At 38.2% G+C, this 24,166-nt stretch overlaps 1 protein-coding gene across 5 annotated transcripts in view; it reads right to left on the bottom strand.

Annotated features, from left to right (window-relative positions):
• PDZ-GEF (PDZ domain-containing guanine nucleotide exchange factor) overlaps window positions 1-24,166 on the bottom strand; it is a 467,784-nt gene that overhangs the window by 14,026 nt on the left and 429,592 nt on the right. For 4 of the 5 annotated variants that reach the window (XM_071687283.1, XM_071687280.1, XM_071687282.1 and 1 more), the window contains 11 exons: window positions 22,007-22,166; window positions 20,173-20,440; window positions 16,019-16,163; window positions 12,165-12,378; window positions 11,772-12,019; window positions 8,018-8,117; window positions 7,139-7,350; window positions 6,251-6,397; window positions 5,964-6,116; window positions 4,244-4,535; window positions 3,793-4,062 (listed from right to left, as the gene is read on the bottom strand). In XM_071687283.1, the coding sequence (XP_071543384.1) occupies window positions 3,793-4,062; window positions 4,244-4,535; window positions 5,964-6,116; window positions 6,251-6,397; window positions 7,139-7,350; window positions 8,018-8,117; window positions 11,772-12,019; window positions 12,165-12,378; window positions 16,019-16,163; window positions 20,173-20,440; window positions 22,007-22,166 (2,209 nt within the window). The remainder of the gene's footprint in view (window positions 1-3,792; window positions 4,063-4,243; window positions 4,536-5,963; window positions 6,117-6,250; window positions 6,398-7,138; window positions 7,351-8,017; window positions 8,118-11,771; window positions 12,020-12,164; window positions 12,379-16,018; window positions 16,164-20,172; window positions 20,441-22,006; window positions 22,167-24,166) is intronic. The other variant, XM_071687284.1, reaches the window with a different exon arrangement.

Below are 24,166 nucleotides of genomic sequence, written 5' to 3' on the forward strand. Positions count from 1 at the left end.
AATGTAACTTTCAAGCTATAGATACTGAACACCTATCCCTAAGATGTCTTACACTCACGCTACAATGACATGCACACAACCCCATTGTACTTTTTAACCTGTGGTCCTGTAGGTGTGGCTAACTTCCTGTTAAGACCCCAAAGAAAGGGGCTCTTGGGCAGAAGGGATTGGGTAGAAAGAACACTACTTGCAAATCACCTGCAACATAGAAGGTAACCTAAAGGGGTGAGAGTGAGGGGCTAGAAATCCTCCTCTGTTGTATTATCACTTTCTAAAAAGAAGTTACATTAGAAGTCAACTGATGGTTCCCTCAAAAAGAGAAAAATATATGATCACATACATAAAGAGTCCAACAAAGCCATACAATGTAACAATTCATAACTTGTTCAGTCCAAAACTGAACACATTAATAAAATCTGGTAACTGAAAACAGCAACAAGATACAGTAAAATCTGATAACAGAACTACATCATCTATATAAATTGATATTTAATAAAAACACTACATTCTTCATAAGTACACAGACAATGAAAAACTGCTTTTATAAAATTCACATTTACCCATCAAATAAAAAAGAGTATTGTGGGGCGGTCATGCAGCCACTGAAGTTCTCCACACAGATTCCATGCAATGACAGGGACAAAGAGATGTGTGGATGCAGAAAGGAGAGGGCAGATGATAATGGTTATTACTAATGTAATTATGAGCAACCTTTGATCAAGGAAGACGGCTTTTCTTCTCTTATTTTTTTGCTTGTGAGAGGTCAGTTTTGCATACAATCATAATGACTTTGTGTGTGTCAGTTTTCATACTTATTGGTGTTATAAATGTGGGATAAAAACATTTCATTATTACTCTAAACATATTCAACCTCATTTTCATTACCATACTGATCACAGTATGTAGTGGGAGCTGGAAGAACAAGACTGTGAGGCTGTGGATTAATTTCTTCATCTGGCAACAGTAAGTGAAAGGCTTTCTGGCTGTCATGGTTTTTGTGCTCAGATTGAGAAAGGTCACTGATTTGGTTAGGTGTCTCATGAAAGAAATTAGATGGAAGCACTTGGATACATTTCCGTGGGCCAACAGTTTCATCTAGGCTTCTGCTTTTAAAGGCTGACAGCAAATGTACATTTCCCTTTACAGGAGATGATGCTGGGGCACTGTTAGTCCTATGAACTCGAGGAACTAATGACGATAATGTTTCTTGTTTTATTTTGTTGCTTGTATTCGCTAATGAAGGAAAGGCTTTTACTTCTTCTATTGGAGACAGCATTGGTGCACTATTTCTTCGACATACACCTTGCTTATCAAGAGGAAGGCTTGTAGGCCTAGGGACAGGTATGTTGGCTGGTTTATGGAAGTGATCAGAAGAGTGTAATGGTTTTTTAACTTGATAATGCAGACTAGTTACCTCTGTTGCTGGATATGGGGTAGATGGAGGCACAATACGCATTTCTTCTTCTAATTCCCGAATAACTGCACTAAGTTTCTCTGCAACTCGTTTGTGAACTTCAGGTCTACCTCTGTATTTAGTCAGAAAACTAACAGATTCAGAAAATGAACTATTTTCTGGTACAGTTTTATGGTGATTACCCAATCTAAGACAATTTTCTTGCAGCGAGTCATCTGACGCACTGCTAAATACAGACGAACCAAAAGAGTCATTCAAGTGGTCTGAATTACACACTTTATCATACTGCTGGCAAGACATTTTAAGTCTTGTTTTCTGAAACTTCTCAAACCATGGAGCTCTCTTTGTAAAAGTCTGAAATGCATATGGTCCTCTGTCAGAATTATTAAGATTCCCAGAATTCCCTCTTTCTACAGCACCATCTATTTTAATAGAACTTCCATTGTCAATCGACAGGAAAGAATCTGGCATATCACCAGTCAAAACCATCTCATGCAAAGATTCTTTTCTATTCATTTCTGTATTAACTGGATCACAATCAGGGAAAACTTTCGGTTGGTTTACCTGATATACTCTTTGTGCTTCACTTTTTTTTGATGCCTTACCTGTTTTTAATGTAGCTGGGAAATGTGTTTCCTTACCATGTGGAAACCTCTGGAGAGTAGGATAACTCTTTTCAGCAATTTCCGTGTGCAAGTTTTGACATGAAGCTCTTTTTTCCAAAAAGAAACGAGATGGTAAATAAACATCATCATCATCAGTAAAATTGTGACTTTTACTTAACTTCATTTTCTTCTTCAAAACTGTACCAAGTGTACTAGGATCAGGTGTAATAAGTCCTTGAAAAGGCTTTGTTATATTGCTCCGTTTTAATTTCACAGGTGATAATTCTTTGACACTCAAACATCGAGAGTCTTTGAGGGAATATTTTTTGACATCTGGTTTGTCAACTGCTTTATCTAGGAAATCTTCACTATGACTCTTGGTGAACAATGATCGAGTTAAGACTGGGGATAAGATAACTTCTAATGTGGTGTTCTGTTTCCTACTGCATCTCTTAGAGGTGTTGTTGTCATCCTTACTCAGTATATCTTCGCTTTTACTTCGAAATATTCTTTGAAATATCCCAAAACTGCTTGCATTAGCTATCTTTTTCTTTGTATGAGCAGAGTTCTGCATACCTCTCTGATTAGTATCTGAAATTTCATTAAGACTAGTAAAAGAAGTATCTTTTAGGCTGGTAAATGAGAGGTCCTTCTGATTATTAAATGAGTTATCTTTCTGACTGATAAATGAAGTATGTTTCATCTTTAGAAATGAGAGGTCTTTCTGGGTATGTAAAGAGGCATCTTTCTGACTGGTATAAGATGCTCTTTTTTGAGAGGTACCTTTCTGATTAATATCAATAGTACCTTTCTGACTGGGGCATGAGATATCTTTCTTACTATTAAATGAAAGATCTTTTGGACTGGTCACTGACTTTTCTTTTTCAATATTAGTGGCGTTATCTTTCCGAGCTAATAGTGCATTGTCTTTCTGTATGACATTTGCAAAGCCTCCATTCTTGCCAAAAGATAAGTCCTTGGGATTAGAACCAACTTCTTTGTGATAATACAGACTTTCTTGACAGGATTGTGAATAGGAATTTTTACACTTGTCAGCTACATAAGAATAACACTGAGGGATGATAGCATTATCACCAAAATCATTTAAGGATGACTGAATTTTCATGTCTTTTGAATTCTGTGCAAAATGGTCATTTGATATTCCAAACAGAGGCACTATTTCTGTAGTAGGAGTTGAAGTCTCAAATTCACGTTCATCATCAACAGCAGACTCACTTTCATCATCAACAGCAATGTCTAAATCGCATCGTGAGGTTGAAGGACTTTTTAATTTCAAATCCATTTCAATGGGAACTATCTCAGGTGATGGAAGACTGCGGGAAAATCTTCCATGCTTACATACGTGCTTAAATCTTCTTTCTGCTTTTGTGGGTGCAACTGACAGTGGATTGTTGGCTTTTATGTGCTCAAAGTGACTGGGATTACAGCTGTAACTGCTATCAAAGCTATTGCTGAACTGCTGTGATTTTAACATAATTTTTTTGTTTTCTTTTTGCAGTTGCTTAACTCTGAGATGCTTAACAGATACTAAAGGGGTTGAGTTATTTGAAATGGAGATGGGTTTTGTTCCCAGGATATTATTACCAGTAGTAGAGAGTTTCCTGACAGAGGCTATGAGGGCAGAGCAAGCGGCAGCATGCACAAAGGATAAGGATGGAGCTACTGTTGCTGTTGAGGAAGTTGTAGGGTGCACAGGTAAAGTGCCATTATGGGATGTGCCAACAGGTTGAGGTGAAGGTTCTAGCAGCATACCTGAGGTGTGGGATTTGTGAAGTTTGGATAGGGAAGTGACAGAGGAAGACTCTGCACTAAGGTCCACAGGAACTGCATGGGTGTCAGAATGAGAGCGCTCATGAGTAGAGCGGGAATTATTGTTGGTCATGGCCCCCCTGCGGGGAGGGCCTGGGGATGGGGTGGGAGAAAGTGAATGGTGGGTTGTGGTGGAGCGTGGGCCGTGATGAGGCTTCGTCTTGGGCTCTGCCAGGGCCTTCATCTTGCTTATGGACTGGGGAGATGTGGCTCCTGCAATGTGAGGAGAGTGCTCAGAGAAAGTAAGCTAAACAATGCTCTTTAATAGCTAGAAAGTGTTAAGCATTGTTTAAGTAAACTCAAACAGTTATCAATTAAGCCATAAGCTAAGCAAGAATGTCATTAAAAACATGGTATCACTTTAAAACTATTATGTTGCTGTTGAGTTTTTTACCAAATTTTGTTGTCTGTTTCTTTCCATCAGATGTCTGGGATGTTGATGATGTAGATGAAGTAGTAGATGGTGTGGGCGAATTAGGACGTTTTCTTGGTGGGGGATTGGTTGGTGGTGCACTACTAGAACCACTGCTGCTATTGCTGTTGTGCCCAACTGACCCACCAGCCACTTTGTGTCCCTCTGATCCACCTTCACACTCATACGACATGTTGCGGAGCTCCTCCTCATCCGTCAGTATACAGGTATTCATACGAGACAAATAAGCCTTCACTCGTCGAACCATTTGGGCCTGTTTATGTGATATTTCAAATACGTTATAATTACAAAATAAACCTATTCTCATACACATCATATACTACTACCAACTAAGGAAGTATAATTCACTGAAATTTTTTCAAATGTGACAGGTGAAAATCATGAGATTCTAATCATAAAAACCAGCACAGTAAAAAGAATGATTTATTAGAGTACCTTTGTAAAATTACATTTCATGTGGATCTGTATATATCCAATATGTTAATCTCAAACTGAAAGCAGGCTGATATCAACAGGTTCTTCTCTTAAGCTTTCCTTTATTCCAGTATTTCTCTTACTTATATCCTACATCTGTCCTCTTCATCTCCATTTATATTTATTTAATTTTCTCCATATCCTACATTATTCCAACTCTTTGTCTATGATTTTCCAAATATTCCTTTCCTCTATGCCTTTATCACTTCACCAGTGATCTTTTTGAACAATCTAATTCACTGCTTCCCATGCATTTCAGACCTCCTTATTGCTGCTCTGTTTAATCTCCATCCATTTATCTGTTCTTGTAATTCCTTTCCCATGTAAATGGAAAGATCCAATTCTAATGAGCCCCTCACTTCAGGCTCAGGGCCATGCTCCTTTTCTGGGAATCAAATTGCAAACTGAGGTCCTAGATCTAATCTTATATCCTAGCAAAAGACATGAACACCAAAGCCCAATTTGGTAACTCTGTTTAATTTCAATACTACAACTTCAGTTCTCAAAATTAATCTTTTATGTGGACTAATGTTACTACAACTATCATGCAACCCCAGAACCCCTTTAAATAAAGAGTCCTGGGACTATAACCCCAAGTCCCTCTATCCAAAGGCTCCTGCAGCTTCAAGAATGCACTACATTCAGTAGCAGAGATAGGATGGATTCCTTTGAAGTGAGAGGGTCTTTGATGAGACTTTAATTCATTTTGTCAGCTGATGGTGACACAGCCTTATGAAAAGTGACCCTTCACTTGCAGTGTAACCTTGAGCAGATTTAAGTAACACTGCTAGTGTTGCATATACATAAACAAGAGCTAAAACACTTTCTAGCAACCCTTATAAAATCAGTATACCTGATTTTCATCTCCCTATTACTCTTTGCATTTAAGCAATGTTCCAGTCTAATTCTCTTTCACTGTATGACCTAAAAGTATCTAAAAACAAATCTTTTCCATTCTATCTTTCGTTCTTGTTTGCTGTTACCTGTAACAATAAGGCAGTGCCAGGAACAGACAAGGAAAAGGCTTCATATAATCACATCCATTCTATAGCTGTCATATGTAATGCATCAAAACCACAGTTCCTTATCTACAACCAAGCCCTACAGATCTTTCTGTGCTTTTTCCTGGCTGCTTTATACTCCTTAGTGTAGTTCACTGTCATATCTGATACAATAAAAAACTGCAATAATGAAATAATACACATACCTCTTCATACATTTTCTTTTTATCAGGTGCAGCTGTAGACTTTTTACGTCTCTTAACTGTAGCAATTTGATGTCCTCCAGCAGCCATCTGGTTGAGTGAGATAAGGGCAGAACTTGGTGGCTGTCCTCCAGCATCTTGGATTGTGAACAAATCCTGAAAAAAATATGAATGCTATGGTGAAGTTTCATACTCTTAAAACATATCTCTAATCATCATACATCACACTCTTCAAGCTGTATTCTTATTACAGAAAAAGACCATGAGAACCAACAGAAGGGTCAACTTACATAGGGAGCAGAGCACATATTCTGAAGATCCCGAATATATCGTGAGATCATTCTGAGTTTTTCAAAGTTGATCAGGCCTTCAACCTTATCATCATTACCCTCATGAGTAAAGGTTAAATCCCTTGCAACCACTGGATAGAATGGTATCTGAAAGTAAAAATTAAGAAAATTGGCATCAAATAAATTCTATTTCTAAGAGGGTATAACCATGTCTTCTGATCCAATCAAATACTATATTGGACCATAATCTGGTAAGTTAAAAAGCCAAATCAATGGGTCCATCACCCTCAAGCAACCATGTAAGATAAGACAGAATACCTACCCATCCAGTACATATGAAAGGATAAGAAAGGAACACTTTCTGGTTGGAGCTGAGTGAGTGCTTTTCATTCTGGTTACAGCTCTGCATATTCAGACACTGCAGTCCATTTTCGAGGACATATCCTCCCTTGGTTCCTTTTTCTGTTCTTCATTTTGGAAAGTGATGATACAAACCAAAAGTACAACAAATGCAAAACTGGTCTTAGACACTCTTCTGCACAACCAATCTACTGCTAGTAGGAATTATATTCTATATCAGAGATCTCCATTTTGTGATGGCTTCCTGGTGCACAAATCTTAACGAAGTTGGTAACTGTGAACCTACTTGGGAGCAGTCTACAATGCTTAATGGAGTGAAAAGTGCAATGACCTGCACTGCTAACCATGCTCTAATGCTTAATGGGCATTATAAAGTTATGCATAACTAAAGATCACAACTTACAACCTGTTTCATAAAATGCAATATCTAACAAGCAAACATGCACTTAATATACTGCAACATAACCCCTTTGGAAACAATATTGTAGCAAAGGGCAACATAAGGGTGTAACTTCAAACAGCACTTACAATTGGTGACTGTATATTTTCATTCTGAACTAAGTTGCGATATTTGCTCATGTTTCTTGAAGGGTCCATTAAATCTTGCATTTCCTGGTACATTCGTTGATACTTGGAGGGCAATCGCTCCCATGTTTGTTTAAGTCTTGAAACTGAACCGTGACCCAGACCAGAGAGGATGGCAAACATGGAGTTGAAGTTTTTACACTCTTTACACTGTCCTGAAAATAAAATACCATTGATATATAAGACAATATTACTAATCTACCAACTATTATAAAACGATCATCATTTTCAGAACTTATGGTAAATTGGCATGAATACCTTTAAGATGTAAATACTAGGTAAAAATAAGGCCAAAAACAATGTGTGCGCACCTTTTCTTGTTAATAATTATTGATCTCTACCTTAGCTTCAAATTGATAATCATTGAAATCCTGAGGATGTAAATGAGGACTCATAATTAATCTGCTTTTCTTAGGTGGAGTCCAGGACAGCTTGGGAAACCAAGATGCAGAGTATCCATCACCTCAAAAAAAAAATTCTAAATGATTTTCCTTTATTGAAATTTTTTCAAACCAGCAAAGTATATACATTGCAAGGACAATAACCATTGGGGTATTACTTCTCAACATCAAATACAACCTGGATGCCTCTATGCTTGTGACACTATAGACCAAAATGGTTCTGAGAACAAGCAAAGGCATAATTAGCATGAGAAGGAAGGTGGAAAGGAGGTAAGGATGGGGGATTCAATAACTATTAAGGTCACTGATGGCTATGTATAGTTAGGGCAAAAATATATTGTTTCAGTCTTTTTTCCAAATGCTGAAAGTGATGTTCAGCTTTCCACCTTGTAGGCAAAATGATAAAAATTAACCAACTTACTTGCAACTTTGATGAACTGCTTAATGGTCTTGGAACGCTTGACTAGATTGTGTTCTGAACAGACTTCAGTTACCACCCAAAACATTTCTCGATTCACAAGCTGCAATCATCAAAATTCATCTAATGTGATTAAAATTTACAAAATAATATGTGTTTTTAAAAGGAAACAACAAATAAAATCTAGTAACTGTTAACTGTTAATGTTAGCCATTAATATTAGCATTCTACATGAAACTAAAAGAAAACCCATTAATCATATTTCACAGTTTACTGACTACTAATGGAAATGGGTGGATGTGGTGAAAATGAAATGCCTGAAAAGAACATCAAGTATGAAGAGACTTGACTGTGTAAGGAATGATGGTACATGATAGAGGTGTAGGAGCCAGTTGAGCATGACTGAGTGAGCTGAAAAGGGTATGCTGATATGGTTTAGGCATATGCAGAGGAATAAAGAAATGGTGTAAGCATTTTATTTTCCAAAGGAAGGAACGGAGAGGGGGGCCAGGTGGGGATTTTCCCTCTGAGGCCCAGTCCTCTGTTCTTAACGCTACCTCGCAAGCGCGGGAAATGGCGAATAGTATGAAAAAAAAAAAAACTAAAAAGATATATGTGTCATAAACAGAGGTAACACAAAGGAGGAAAAGATCACAAAGATGGAAGGTAGGATTCAAAGAGGCTTTAAGCCTGAGTGTGCAAATGAGTATACGTGAATGAGCTGAGGAGGGTGTGATGAAATGGTTTGGAGAAATAGATAGAACAAGTAAGGAGAGGCTGACGAAGATGATGTATGTGTCAAAAGTGGAAGGTATCAAGAAGGGGAGACTATATTGTAAATGGAAGGATGGAATGTAAAAGATTTTGAGTGCTCAGGGTATGAACATGCAAGATGGTGAAAGGTGTGCAAGAACAGAGTGAACTATGGCAATCTGGTATACAGACAGTGACATACTGTCACTGGACTGAACCAGAACATTTGAAGCAGATGGGGAAACCATGGAAAAGTAAGTGGAGCCTGGTTATGGATAAGGACCTGTGGATACGGTGTATTACAGAGGATAGCTAGAAAATTGGATGTTGGTGAATGAGGCTTTTTCTTCATCTGTTCTTGGCACTATCTCGCTAATGCAGGAAACTGTAAAAAGTATGAAAGACAGAAAGATGTTGAAGGGAGAGACAGGTACTATGTTTGAGATGAGGAACCTGGATGTTATAGCTCTGAGCAAAACAAAGTAGAAAGAGTGGTTTGGAAATGTCTTTGGGGTACACTCAGGGGTTATAGTGAGGGCAAGAGCATAGAAAGGGGTAACACAGCTTCTGATGGAGGAATTATGTGAAAGAGCATTAAGCAAGTGAAGCCCTTGCTGATATGTGCATAAATGAAAGTGGATTACAAGAGGTGGGTGATTATAAGTGTTTATGAAACCGGATAAGACTAAAGAAGAGAAGCAGGTGTTTTGGGAAGAGCTCTGAATGTGTCAGCAATTCTGATGCAAGGGATCAAGTATTAGTGATGAGGGATTTGAAGGTGAGGGTAAGTAATGTGGCAGTCTGGGGTATAATTGGGGGCATGGGGTACCAGGTATTGTAAATATGAATGGTGAACAATTTGAGGAGTTGTATGCAAAAAAGGATTGGTTTAATAAGAGGAAAATATAAAAATATAGATGGGTAAGCACGAAAGATGGGAAGGGGGAATTACCGAACTATGCACAAATTGACAGGCATGCAAAGGAAAGACTCTTGGACATGAATGTGCTGAGTGGGATAGCTGGTGGGATATTTGGTGAAGGTGAGGGTGAAGATTTGTAGTCCTTAGGAAAAGAGGAAATGACATGTATGGGACTAGTGGGATGAGGGTTATAAAAATGGGTTCGCTTGGAAAAGAGGCTTGCGAGTAGAGGTACCTGGAGGTTGAGTGTAGAATGGCAAAAGGAAATATCAAACAAAGTTAGGGAAATGGGTGGATTGGGAGGTGTTCAAGGAAGCACTGCTTGCTTGTGCAAGAGAAGTAATTGGTATTTGGAAGGTGGAGGTAGACAGGTGATAGTGAGTGGTGGGATAACAATATTAAGCTGCAAGTGAAAAAGAAAAGCAAGATGTATGGACACTATTTGCAAGGAAGGGCTGCAAGTGATAGGAAGATGTACAAGAGAAGTGGGAGGAGGTCGAGAGGAAGGTACAGTGGATGAAAAATGAAGGCAAATAAGAGTTGGGGTGAGTGAGAATCAGCAATCCCAAGGGACACTAAGGCAATTTTTGGAGGTAAGTTAAGAGTGTGAAAAAACAATAAAACAAATAGTAACATCTGAGAAGGGAGTAAATAGGGAAGTGATATTAGGTACAAATGAGGTGAAGAGACGATGGAGTGAGTATTCTGAAGGGTTATTAAATGTGTTTAATGGTATGGTGGCAAACTCTTCACAACTCTCATCTCTCCTTTGATGATTCTGTAATTCCACCTCTTGACTAAATGAACACACTTGGTATTGCTGCAACACACACTCTTTCTCGGAAACCCCACTTTACGGAAAAAGCTAAGCCTGTCTCTAATAAACTGGTAGTCCTGTTCAGATGTCGAAGTTTCTTTTCTTCCAAACAGTTACTCTAGTTCTGTATCCTTACTTGACAGACTTAAGTCTAAAGTGATCCAACTTGTAAATTCTCCATGGCTACCTTCAAAACTTGACCCTCTTGCCACTGTGTTGGTTCACTTTCCCTCTTCTATAAGCATTACTTTGGTTTTTGCTCCTGAGAGTAGGCTGCTTGTGTGTCCTTACCACTAGTTAGACCACGTAACACTTAGCAAGCTGCTGCATCACATGATTACTGTGTGGCTGTTGGCAACTTAAGGGTGGGCTGTTTTGATAACTATTTCTTTCTCAACACCTCGTAGCTTTGGAACTATCTACTCTCTCATGTCTTTCCTAAAAACTATGACCTGACACATGCTAAAAGATAGGTTTTTCACTTCCTCCAAGATTCATAAATACTTTCTTTTATCTCTTCTTTTCCCTTTCATAATCCTCTCTATATTTCAATTAAGGCTTGGGCTTGATGTGGACTTCTGTCCATGACTTGGTGTGTGTGCATATGTGTGTGTGTGTGTGTGCATGTGTGTGTGTGTGTGTGTGTGTGTGTGTGTGTGTGTGTGTGTGTGTGTGTGTGTGTGTGTGTGAAAAAAAGTACCCAAGTCAAAAGTGGTGGAAAATAGAAAAAGAGGGAAATCAAGGAGTGAAAAAAAAAAGTATTCAAGTCAAAAGTGGAGGAAAATAGGAAAAGAGGGAAACCAAGGTGGAAGGATGGAGTAAAGGATGCTTTGAAGTTCTGGGCCTGAACATGCAGGAGAGTGTAGGGTGTGCAAGGGACAGAGTGGAGTGATGTGGTACACATGGGATGACATATTGTCAATGGGCAGAAGCAAGGCAAGTAAAGCAGACGTGGAGAAAACCATGGAAAGGTCTGTGGCAAATTCAAAACCTTAAACATACTTATCTCTCTACTTACTTTGTTTTCCTGTGGCAAATTCAAAGCCTTACCTATATTTATCTCTCAACCTACTTTGTTTCTTTACAGAATATAAACATTTAGGCAATCCTCATATTCTTTTAATCTACAGCAAAGAAGTTTTAAATCAAAAAGTCAAACCAAAATGCAAAAATCTTTAGTAAATCTTTTCAGAGGCCATGATCGGTCATGGGTATAAAACAGTATAACTGCTAGCATATTGTCATCAGGAGCCAGCACTACTAACCTCAGCAAACCGAGACAAAGCAGGAGTTCCATACTTAGATTTGAGATTAAAGAGGTAGTCTATATATTCTGTGGGCTCAATCTGGCGAAATACTGTGTAGTCCTCAAGAGTAAGCTGTATGGCCAGCTCTACAGAGTTCAGTTGAAGAAAATAAACAGCTGATTCTCTGATCAACTCATTGACAATGTCATCAGGAAACAATGTTTGGGAGACAGTAATGTTCTTCAAGTAATATCTGCTACTAAGTCCTGAAAAAAAGATACAACATACATCACTTTTATATTCTTTCGGTAATTTTCATATAAATACACATATATAAAAACTTTAAAAAAAATCAGAACTGAATAAAATCTATATTTCCTTCATAAACTTCACAGAAAAAACTCTTCATACCTATTCTCTCAGCTAAATTCTGTAAGGAGTCTGGTAAACGTTTCTGTTTGGTTATTCCCTCTTCTGTGACTGTGACCTCATACAAAGCATAATTGGAGGAGCCAGATGGGTCATTAATGTTGAAGATCTGCAAGGCCAACATTACCACTTCTCGAGCCGTCGTTTCCTTATGCACAGGTAGAAACCTTGCAGCCTGATCTGTTGCCCGATACACCTATTTGAAAGATTCAATGGCTGTTTATGTACAGAAAACAATCTCAGAGAATACACAGAAACTATATGTATTAACTCATAAAGAAGGTCAGTAAACCAAATAATTCAATGGATGGACGAAAAAGGAACTAGGAGGAGAAGAAAGGAGACTGGAGAAGGAGGAAGAAGTCTTCCCTACTTATCACACAATTAAATAAGACTTGTTAAGCTTTTAATATCTGTTGTGAAGAATCTATGTATTTGTCCTGAGGGGGAACAGCTCTGAAAACAAGGATTATAATAATTCTTTTGCCAATACCATATCAAGTTTATCTTATATATTTCAACAGACTAAAAATCTAACAAAAAGGATCATAGCTTTTTTGTGAGACTGAAACATGCATGACATACAACTTTCAAGTCTGAAATGTTTGAATGCAAAACAGAATGAAAAAAGCATCTGTAAATTTCCCCGGGTAAGTCTCCCCTGAAATTTCTATGCACTTATGTCAAACTGACACATCAAATACAATACAGAGAAATAATTCTAAAGACCATGGGATATTTCTTCAAATATTAGTATGTTGGTATGGGGCAAATGATGCAAAGATGAAAGCCTGGCCTCACTGGAGTCACAACTGAAAAATATGAATTTCAATAAAAACATGGGATGGGTAGACACTTATTACACAATGAAATGCTCTGTAGCCTGATCACTGTTCACTGTGCTGCTCAGCTAAGAGACTTTAATTCAATCACTGTTCACTGTACTGCTCAAGACAAAGCTTCATGTTGAAGTATCTCTTACTCTTCCAGAGTGTTTCTCTCAAGAATACAACTGTCTGTAAATAATGAAATCCTAGTTTAAGACATAAAATCCCACAGAGAAAGCCTTAACAAGGAGTGAGACCAAATACTTATCCTGGACATAATAACTATGGCATGATTTCATTATTGTAACTGATATGAACTCCTACCTGAATATCTGCAGATGAAGCAAGTGAAAAGCAAGAAGGATTACACCACCTACAAGGGGAACTAAACTGATTCCAAAGTTGGTCTGATATATTGTTGTTGAAATTCAAAGTGAAAGAAGGCCTCAATGTAATTACACTCTAGTATGAAATATGTCCCAGGATTCTGTTTGTGAGAAGACTTTCGAGTCAACACCATGCCTAACCTGTCATCGGAGAATAGTTAGAGACAAATTGTGTGCTGGCAAATATCAAAATAGCCTTCAAGTATATGATTAAGAAAATATTAAGCAAGCTGTTTCTATCTTACATAAGGCCAAAACCAGAATATGCTTTGTAAGTTTTGCCATCACACCTAAAGAAGCACAAAGACCTAACGTAGATGGTCCACATGAAGCCAAGAAAAGTAGTACCAGAAGAAAGAAAGATGAGTTATAGGGAGAGACTAGAGACTTTAAATTTGCCCATCTTGGAAGAAAGAAGAGTGATGGGTGTTCTGATCACTACCTTTAAGTTTTTAAAACCAATCAGTGACCTATACAGTGAAAAAGTTCTTAACCAAAAATAGGGAGAAACCAACCAGAGGACAAAAGAAATTAGGCAAGAAACTTGTTAAAAAAACGTTTACAGTATAAAAGTGGTGATGAATGAAATGGATTAACTGAAGACACAGTTAATGCAGACAGCATACAGAAATTTAAGGATTTATATGATAGAGAACATTCAAAAGATGAGGCCCTATGAGTTTAAACTCACCCATGGTATAGTAAAAATAGGCAATTAAGAATAGGTAATCACATACACAATATCATGGTACTACAATACCTTTCATCATTTTTACTCTGTAATAACTAATCTAACCATATCATGAATTTTGCAATCTGGAATCGAACATTTCAGGGCTAATACTAAATTATTTACTAATATTTACTTTATACTGCTGGAAAATTAGAGAAATAAAGCTCTTGAAGTAGTTCAGTTTTGTACAGTTTTCTCCTTATTGTAGGTTATCTTATTTTCACTACATGTGTAGGAGGGGTGTGGAAGCAGCTAGTGTGAGGACATGTTACCAATATCTCACACAAACTTATCACAACAGTGGTATGGAGCAACACCCTATGCTGCACTATGATCATGGCATGGAGCATCGAAACTGTTAATGTTCTATATATATGCAAGTTTTGAGCCTCAAACAAAATGGAAGTTGATGAACTGGAAAAGGAATGCCTGGGGATGTTATGTGGCTGAGCTTGGTTAGTTGTGCAAGAAATTATATAAACTGTTGAAATGTAAAACATGGGAAGGCCAACTCTTGAATATCATCATTCAGGTGTAAAGCAAAAGTATGCATGAGGGAGGAGAGCACACAAGTCAGGTCTGGAGAATGCTAGTTACATAGGATGAAGTTTTCAAGAGACATAGTATTTTAAAAAGTTGACAAGAAATGAATCTAAGAGAAAAAGGTTTATTGATACAGTAGGATTAGTGGTATAAAAAGAGAGGAAAGGGGAGTAAGAGCAATCTTTTTATGAGTAGAGGATTATGTATTCTTAGCATTGTTAACAAGAAGCATGATAAAAGATCAATAATGAAAAAAGAATAATACTTTCATGCATACTGGACACCAATGTAGAGTCATAATATTATCAATTTCTCTTCATATTGGACTCATATGCATGACATATCTGTAAAAAATCCTCACAGCTTTCCTCCATCATCACATTAAGAACAACTTCTGCAAAGCATCTGTCAACCCTATTATGTCTTTCTCCAGATCCCGAAATGTCACATACAAATCCTTCTGTTTCTTAAACTATTTTTCAAATACATTATTGAAAGCAAATATTTGATCCACATATCCTCTACAAATCCTGAAACAACATTATTCTTCCCAAGTCTGATGTTCTGTGCATGCCACCACCCTCTCAATCACAACTCTTTCATAACACTTAACAAGTACTCAATAAACTTAAAACTTCTGTAGTTTGAACACTCACCTTTGTTCCCTTTGCCTTTATGCAATGGCACTATACTTGCATTTTGCCCATCCTCTGATGCCTAACCATGATCCAGATACTCTGACAACCCTAACTAATCAATAACATAGTCAGCCCTTTCTTAAGGAATTCAACTGCAATTCCATACACTCCCACCACCTTGCCACATTTCATCTTACACAAGGCTTTTCCACCTCTTCTCCTTTCACCAAATTACTTGCTTTGACTCTCCAACTTCACACACCTCTCCAACTCAAACACCCTACATTCTGCCACTCTATTATTAAATACATTCCACAATCCAACAATGTACTCACTCCATTTTCTTCATCTCGTCACTGCCTATTACTACTTCCCAATCTGTCTCCTTCAGTTATGTTTCCATTCGTTTTCTTGTTTTTCTCACACTAGTAACCTGAAGTTTGCTGATACTCTCTCACCCAAACTCTCATTTGCCATCTACTTCAGCCTCTGCATCTTCCTCTTGATCTCATCCTGCTTTCTCTTGTACATCTCCCAATCACTCGTTTCTAGTATGTAAAACCTATACATCTCTCTTTTCACTTTCACTAGCAACTTAAATCCATCATCCCACCACTCACCAACCTTTCTCATCACCAGCACACCTTCCACCTAAACGAATGGAACAAATTTCTTTTGCACATGCAGCAATGCTTTCTTTAAACTGTACCTTTAAAACATGCTCTGGGAATTCTGTCCTGACATCTTCATAAGTTCCAGTTGTGCTCAGATCAGGATTGCTGTGACTATGGTACAAGCCTCCACCTACACTTGACTGTGATGACACACTATCATCACTATTTGCTTGTGAATCCCTGTAATGCCAAGACATATTAATGAAAATCTTATTATATAGAACATATAAAAAAATAATCCCTTGGGGCAGGGGAAAGAAAACTTCTCATTTTGTAGAAGGCGACTGAAGGGGGCCCAGAGCTGTGGCACTAGAAATCCTTCCTTCCTTGTATTCTATATCTATAAAAGTTGGAACAGAAACCATGCAAGGAATGCTCATCTTCCTTGAAGGCTCAGGCTGGGGTGTCTGAACAAGAGTGGATGTAACTAAGATGAGAAAAAGGAAGAAATTGGTAGTATGTCTGTGAAAAGGTACTTGGATGTTCTAGTTACGAGCAAAACAAAGCGAAAGGAGAAAGAATAGTTTAAGAATGTCAAAAAGGTAAAGTCAGGGTTTAGTGTGAGGGTGAGAGTTTAGGAAGGGATAGCACTGCTGCTGGAGGAGTTGTGGGAATATGTAAAAGAGGGCAAGGAAGCAACCCCAAGACCGACGTGGGTAAAACTGAAGGTGCATTATGAAAGGTGGTTGATTATCATTAGTACTTATGCACAAAATGAGATGACAAAGAAAGAGAGGTAAGTGTTTTTGGAAGAGTTCAGTGTGTGTGTCAACTGTTATGATGCTATGGATCAAGTATCAGTGATGGGGGATTTGAATGTGAAAGTGGGAAATATGGTAGATGAGGGTACAATTAGGGGTCATGGGGTACCAGGTGTTGTGAATACAAATGGTAAATAGCTTGTGTAGATGTGTGCTAAAAAAGGATTGATGACTGGGAATATTTGGTTTAAAAAGAGGTAGGTACATAAGTATACATGGGTGAGTAGAAAAGATGAAAAAGGGGGCATTACTGAATTATGTAATAACTGATAGGAATGCAAAGGTAAGACTCTTGGATGTAAATGCATTGAGAGGGACAGGTGGTGGGATGTCTGATTATCATTTGGTGGAGGCAAGGGTGCAGGTTTGTAGACTTTAAGAAAAGAGGAAGTCATGTGGGAGGGGAGAGGGTTGTGAAAAAGATTATGCTTGGAACAAAGGCTTGTAAGGAGAGATTCTAAGAGCTAGAGTAGGACAAAAGGTGACATTATTTGAAGCTAGGGGAGTGGGTGAGAAATGGGAGGTGTTTAGAGAAGCACTGCTTACATGTGTGGGATAGGTGTTTGGCATGCATCAGGTGGAAGAGGGTAGAACAGGAACTGAGTGGTGGGATAAGGAAGTTAAGTTGTTAGTGAAAGACAAAAGAGAAGTTTCTGGTCATTATCTGTTGGGAAGGGGTGATTGGGAGATATAATGGGAAGGACTGATTAAGAGATATACAAGGAAAAGCAGCAGGAGGTTAAAGGTCCTGTGGTCAGATGCTGCACTTCTTCCAACAGCATGGAAGTCTGAATTTCTTTGGGGTAAGAAAAAATTTAACAAGACTGCACTCCCAGTGATACAGTCTTACCTCGGGTGACTTTTCACTCATGGAATAACCTTGAGAAGGCAGAGTCTGGTAACACCTACAGACGATGACAAGCCTCATTCACTCTAGCTGTCTTTGTATAATGCACCAAAACCATGACCAGGTCCTACAGATCTTTCCACTGTTTGCTCCCACTGTTATACATGCCCTGGTTCATTACACTGATGACAAGTCACCCCATATATACCATATCATTCCATTTCACCTTATCCCAAGCATGCTTTTCACCTTCCTGCATGTTCAGACTCAGATCGCTCAAAACTCTTTTTCACTATATCCTTCTATCTCCAGTTTGGTCTCCCCCTTCACATTCTCCCTCTTCTTTTGACACATATATCATCTCTGGCAACCTCTCTTTACTCATTCTCTCCATATGACCAAACCATTTCAACAAACTCTCTTTAGCCCTCTCAACCATACTCTTCTTATCACCACAACCCTCTCTTGCCCTTTTATTGCTTACTCAATCAAACCACCTCAAACATCATTGTCCTCAAACATTCCATATTCAGCACACCCACCCTTTGCACATTCTCATCTAAAACCTATGTCTTACATCCATACAACATCACTGAGACTACTGTACCATCAAACATGCCCATTTTTGCCTTCTCATATAATGACCTCTCTTTCAAACATTCCTCAATGCTCCCAGAACCTTTGCCCCTTCACCTACTCGATGACTCACATCTGCCTTTACAGTTCACTTCACTGCCATGTCCACTCCCATGCATCTAAAACACTCCACTTCCTCCAGATTTTCCCCATTCAAACTCACACTCCAACTCAACTGTCCATCGACTTTGCTAAACCTAATAACCTTGCTTTTGTTCACATTTACTATCAACTTCCTCCTTTGAGTACCTCTCCAAAACTCAGACACCATATTCTGCAATTTCTCACTTGAACTGCCACCAGTAGTGTGTCATCAGCAAATGACAACTGACTCACTTCTCAGGCATCCTCACCCCTACAGCTTGTATACTCGACCCTCTCTCCAAGACCCTTGCATTTACATCCCTCACCATCCCATCCATTAACAATGTAAACTGCCATGGTGACATCACATACCCCTGTCAAAGACCCACTTTCAACAGGAACCACTCACTCTCCTGTCTAATTATTTGTACACATGCTTTATACTACTGGCAAAACTTTCTTTCCACTTTAAGAAGCTTTCCTGCCACATCAAATATTCATAACTCTTTCCACTGGGAATGTCTAGCAACTCTATTTTATGCTTACCTAGATCCATAAATGCCACAAACAAACCTTTCTATTCATCTGTGTATTTCTTACATACATTATCTAAAGCAAACACCTGATCTACATGCCCTCTATCACTTCTAAAATTACACTATTCCTCCCCATTCTGATGCTCTGTACATGCCTTCACCCTCTCCACCACCACTCTCACATACCCCTCAATAATCTACAATTCTGTAGTTTAAACACTAATCTTTTCCCATGCAAGCAGAAAATGTTAAACCTGAAGATTGGGTGAAAGCTATTACAGTTCATTTATTTGAAGGAAAAGGTGCTACAGATGTATATAACAATAACAGGGGATTAAGTCTGTTAAGTATACCAGGAAAAATATATGCAAAAGTATTGACTGATAGAGTGATGGAAGTCACTGAATGTGGAATACATGAAGACAAAGGAGCTAAAATAGGGTAGGTAGATGCGTGGATCCAATTTTTGTGGTGAAAATGACATCAAAAGTATCTAGCGAAAGGTAAGAAGTTGTATGCAGTTTTTATAGAAATGGAGACGGAATATGACAGAAATGAGTGGATTGCTTTATGGGATGTACTGAGGATACACAGGGTAGGTGGACAACTACTGAATGGTGTGGCAGCCTTCTACAGAAAAGCAAATGCAAGTGTAAGAGTGGTTGGAGAATTGAGTGAAAGTTTCGGTTTACATGTGGGTGTGAGAAAGGGGCATGTGATGTCACTGTAACCTTTTAACATACATATATAGATGGTGTGATAAGAGAGATGAAAGCAAAACTAGGGAAACAGGGCACAGAGATTGACTATGGTGGTGAGGTATGGTGTTAGTAACAACCCTGTTTTTGGATGATACTGTGTTGTTTGCTATGGGTGAAGAACAGTTGCAGGAGTTGTGTGTTTTATATGTGTAAGCATAAAAAAATCAAGGTAAATGCAAATAAAGTAATGGTGTTTAAAAGGAAACAGGGTGAAAGAATACATTCTGCAAAGTCCAACAGGATAAGAGAAGAAAGTGTACTAAATTGTGTTACCGATACAGGGGAGAAAGACTGAAAGATGTGATAAAATTTTAGCATTTGGAAATCATCTTGGTAAGTGTGGTGATATGAAAGGAGACTCAAGGGAAACAACAGGGTAGATGACTCATAGGGACTAAACACAAATTACAGCACTCACAGGTTAACAGGCAAATCATAAACTTCCAACAAAAACCTTGCGAAAAATTACTCAGGAGTCTTTCATCTTCCTGATGAACATAATCCTTTATCTAGTGCATCATCTTTTAATTATATATCATTAAGCTTGAAAAGTAAGAAACTTACAGTGCATTGTTCTTTGGCATGAGAGATTCTATGACTTTCTTCTTAAGTTTGTTGGCTTTTGTTGTCATAAAGGATCCTTTATTATTGCCAACTTTATATTTATCCCTAGGAGACTGCTGGATGTGGTCACTAGCAATTGTCATAGCAGAAGCAAAGTTGGAACCAAGTGCCATGTGACCATTATTATCAAGAGGACCAAGTGCATCTGAAGACTTCCTCGACTGTGGTCTTGGAGAATTCTCTGGAGTCATAAGCATTTCTTTGAATGCTGAAAATTAAAGGGATAATTTCATAATTTGAATCCACATCTGCAAAATATAAACAATAAACAGAATCAGATTAATGAAGAAAAAAAGAGTATGGATGGCAAATTATGAGGTCTATCCTGGGAACTGGTTCTTCTCATTCCCAAGAAATCAGTCATTCCACTGCTTCTGATTGCAACACAGCCTTTAAGATGTAGGAGCCCTGTTAATGGGGTCTTGAGTTACATAATCAAATTAAGAATTATTTTTTCTTCTTTCTTCCATGTTTGTTTGGTGTCTCTCACACTAGGATGGTAGCACCAGGAACATATGAATAAAAGGCCTAATTTGTTGGTGTGTAACTAAACATGCTTTTGAGTGCTTGTTTGTTACTTTTTTTTTAGCCAAACCTTAACACTTAAAGGCCCCACATTTTGGGTGTAAGCACTTAAGAATTTATGCAAAGTATTAAGCTATTTCATGTTGAATTTGAAGGCCATTTTGAGGCCAGTGAAGGTTGCTTTTCAAAAGCCTTATAAATTACCCCTCATTCACTATAGTTTAAGGAATGTTATAATATGGATCATTAGAACCTATTCAAGGTTCATTCAATGACTGAGTATTTAAAAAAAATTCTATTTTTCAAAATAAATTTCTTTCATGAGCCATTTTCCCATGCAATGCCAGTAACGCAGCTCCACTTGTTGAAAATAGGCAACCTACCTAATAGAATGAAAAGAAATGAATCATTAGCATCAAAGTTAATTAATGAATGAGTTTAAACATATATAATTTCTGTTTCTTAAACTGATATAAAACCTCTTCAAAAGCCAGTTTTCCCATGAAGCACCCAGTAATCCTACTAGTGCAGTACAATCATAATTCTTGAATTACTTGCCTATGCCTCAACATGAAATATAAGGCCATTAACCCCTTAATGTCTCTAAGTAATCCTTTACAATCTTCAAAATTCATGTTTTTCAAATTCATTAAAAAATTTATTGAACCTTACATTTTCAAATGTATTCATAAAGCAATGAAAAAATATCACTTCATAAGTATTTTGTCTACTTCGAATGTAGCAAGTTTGGAGCTTTGTAGATGTTTCAGTAATATGCTAAGAAATGCGAGAGTAAGGCCTGAGTGCCATGTGAATTGCCATTTGTCATGTTTTATCATCTATTATACCAATATTGAAACAGATTATCATTTTTTTTATCAAATATAATTACCCTTTTGCTACAATCACTGTCATTCACTGATAATCTTTTCATAACACTTAAAAGTATAACAGCAACATCAGACACGTGTTTTTGCGGTAAAGGGGACAGGGGTGAAAATGAGAGAGAGAGAGAGAGAGAGAGAGAGAGAGAGAGAGAGAGAGAGAGAGAGAGAGAGAGAGAGAGAGAGAGAGAGAGAGATTGAATGTTCACTACAATTCTGCAAGGGTAAATTATGATGAAAGAAATGCAAAGTATACACAGATAATATGGGTTTACAATACTAAATGGTTTTCTTTAAAAGGGATGATTGTTGAAATGATAATCAGAATGGAGGAAATTAAAGAGAGCATTATTTTACCATCTTACCTAGTAAATTGCTCTTGACAGTAATGGATAGGTGGCAGTTTTGTCTAAGTATTTCAAGAGCTTTGGCATGAGTCATGTGATCAAAGCTCTGCCCATTAACTTCCAAGATCTGGTCTCCACGTTTCAAACCAACATCCTCTGCCTTGCTCCCTTTTTCAACCTAAGAAGGTACAAATAGTTTTATCAAAATAATCATAACTGATTATGAAAAGGTACAAGAGGTACATCTAACTCTTACACACTATAAACACACATCAGAAAAAAGAAAACAGCTATAACTCAAGCCTTTCATTATTCATAAAAAGGAAAACCAGACACTGAAACGAACTGGGAATGTAAACACTAAAATACAGTAAGACATGCACTAGTAGCACTCCTAGTACTGAAGTAGCTACACAGGGTATGGGCAGGAGGATCTGCACATTCTCAGAAATGTTAACACTGGTTAACATCCAGGGGTTCTTAATAACAGCAGCCCAGCCTCTTACAAGGATGTCAATAGTGATACCTAGTGCCAGGCATCAAGGGGTGCCACGAATCTTTGGGTTCCCACGATTCTACCGCCACAACCTTTCCCACTCTCATAGACTTGCCTCTTTTTCTGTTCACTGTACTCTCTAGTAACCTCTCTTCTGTTGAACACCATATGTCAAGTACCTCTCCTATGATCTCTCTGCTATCCAATTGTCTAATGATGTTCTCACTAGCCCCTTCTCATATCTACACACACATTTCTGGTTCTAAGGTGGTGTCTGTGCTTATTCCATCATCAACACATTGCTGTATTCCTAAAAGACCTTTAACCCTTAAACTCTGATGTTATCTGGCAAGGTCTGTCTGCCAAATACTTTGCTCTCCATTTGTTTCCCATGCTGCTCTCATAATTCTACAAATCTTGTATCTTTCTTCAAATATTCTAACTCCTGCTGTGAAGCCATGACATCCCCACAAGCTGAGATCCATTACCTTGAGGATTTCAATGTTCACCATTAGGAATGATTAAATTCCTCCCATACACTGTAACCAATTTCTCAAGCTGTAACTACTAAATCTCACCCCAATTCATTCATTTCACCACTATCATAAATGTAACTTTTTGAATGGCACCTACTCTCCAGCAGCCCCTTCTAAATGTGCACATTGGCACCTGAGCAATGATGATTGGTGTAACTCACAAATATTCTTTTCCGACTTTCCTCGGGTAAATTACTGTATTTCATATGGTGATGCTTCTGTCTCTGTCAAACAGAGCAGAGGTTACTGCTGTGGGAATGGAAGCATTTATCCCCTCTTCCCCTAAGGCAACCTCTTTCTCCAATCCTTAGTTTAACCTTTCCTATTCTGGTACCAATCAGGAAAGTAACCAGGAATACTGGGGCTTGGAAGAACTCTCCGTCCTCTGACTCCCATTCAGTATTTATCACTGCCTGTAATCACTTGAAGTATGTTATCAGAGGCAAAATGCTCCTTTATTCAAAGGAAATGTGACTTCTACCCTTTTCCATTCTGATGATACTACAGCTGTCTCTCCTGTAGAAAAATTAACTCTCTTTGGTTCTCATTTCTTTTCTAACTCTGTTTTGAATAACTCCAACATTCCTTCACCCCTTGATGCTATTCATACTAATTCTATGCCCCTCCCCATGATCTCTTTTTGAAGTGTACAAAAAGTGTTTCTCTCTCTGGACACAAGCAAGACTTTTGGTCCTGATGGCATTCGACCTTGTATACTGAAAGACTTAGCTTCTGAACATGCACCTGTGCTTGCTTGTTTGTTTCACTTCTGTTAAAAACCAGAACTATTCCTTCTTGGAAGCATGCATTGATACATCCCATCTCTAAGAATAGTGACTGTTATAACCCCTCTAACTATCGCCCTATTGCTTTCACATCTGCCATTTCCAGATACTTTTAATCCCTCCTCAACCCTCATATCCTCATACTTTTTGAATCACACAGTCTTCTCTATGATCATCACTAAGGCCTCCATAAGGAAAGATCTACTGGTGATGTTCTTTCCTTTCTAACTAATGTCTGGTCATCATTGTGGAGAATCCTATGTAGCTGCACTTGATATATTCAAAACTTTTGACAGGGTGTAGCATTGGGGTCTCATCTCTAAGCTCCCAACTTTCGGCTTCCCACCCTCACTCTGCTCCC

Source organism: Panulirus ornatus, chromosome 43, assembly GCF_036320965.1.
Source record: "Panulirus ornatus isolate Po-2019 chromosome 43, ASM3632096v1, whole genome shotgun sequence".
Lineage (NCBI taxonomy): Eukaryota > Metazoa > Arthropoda > Malacostraca > Decapoda > Palinuridae > Panulirus > Panulirus ornatus.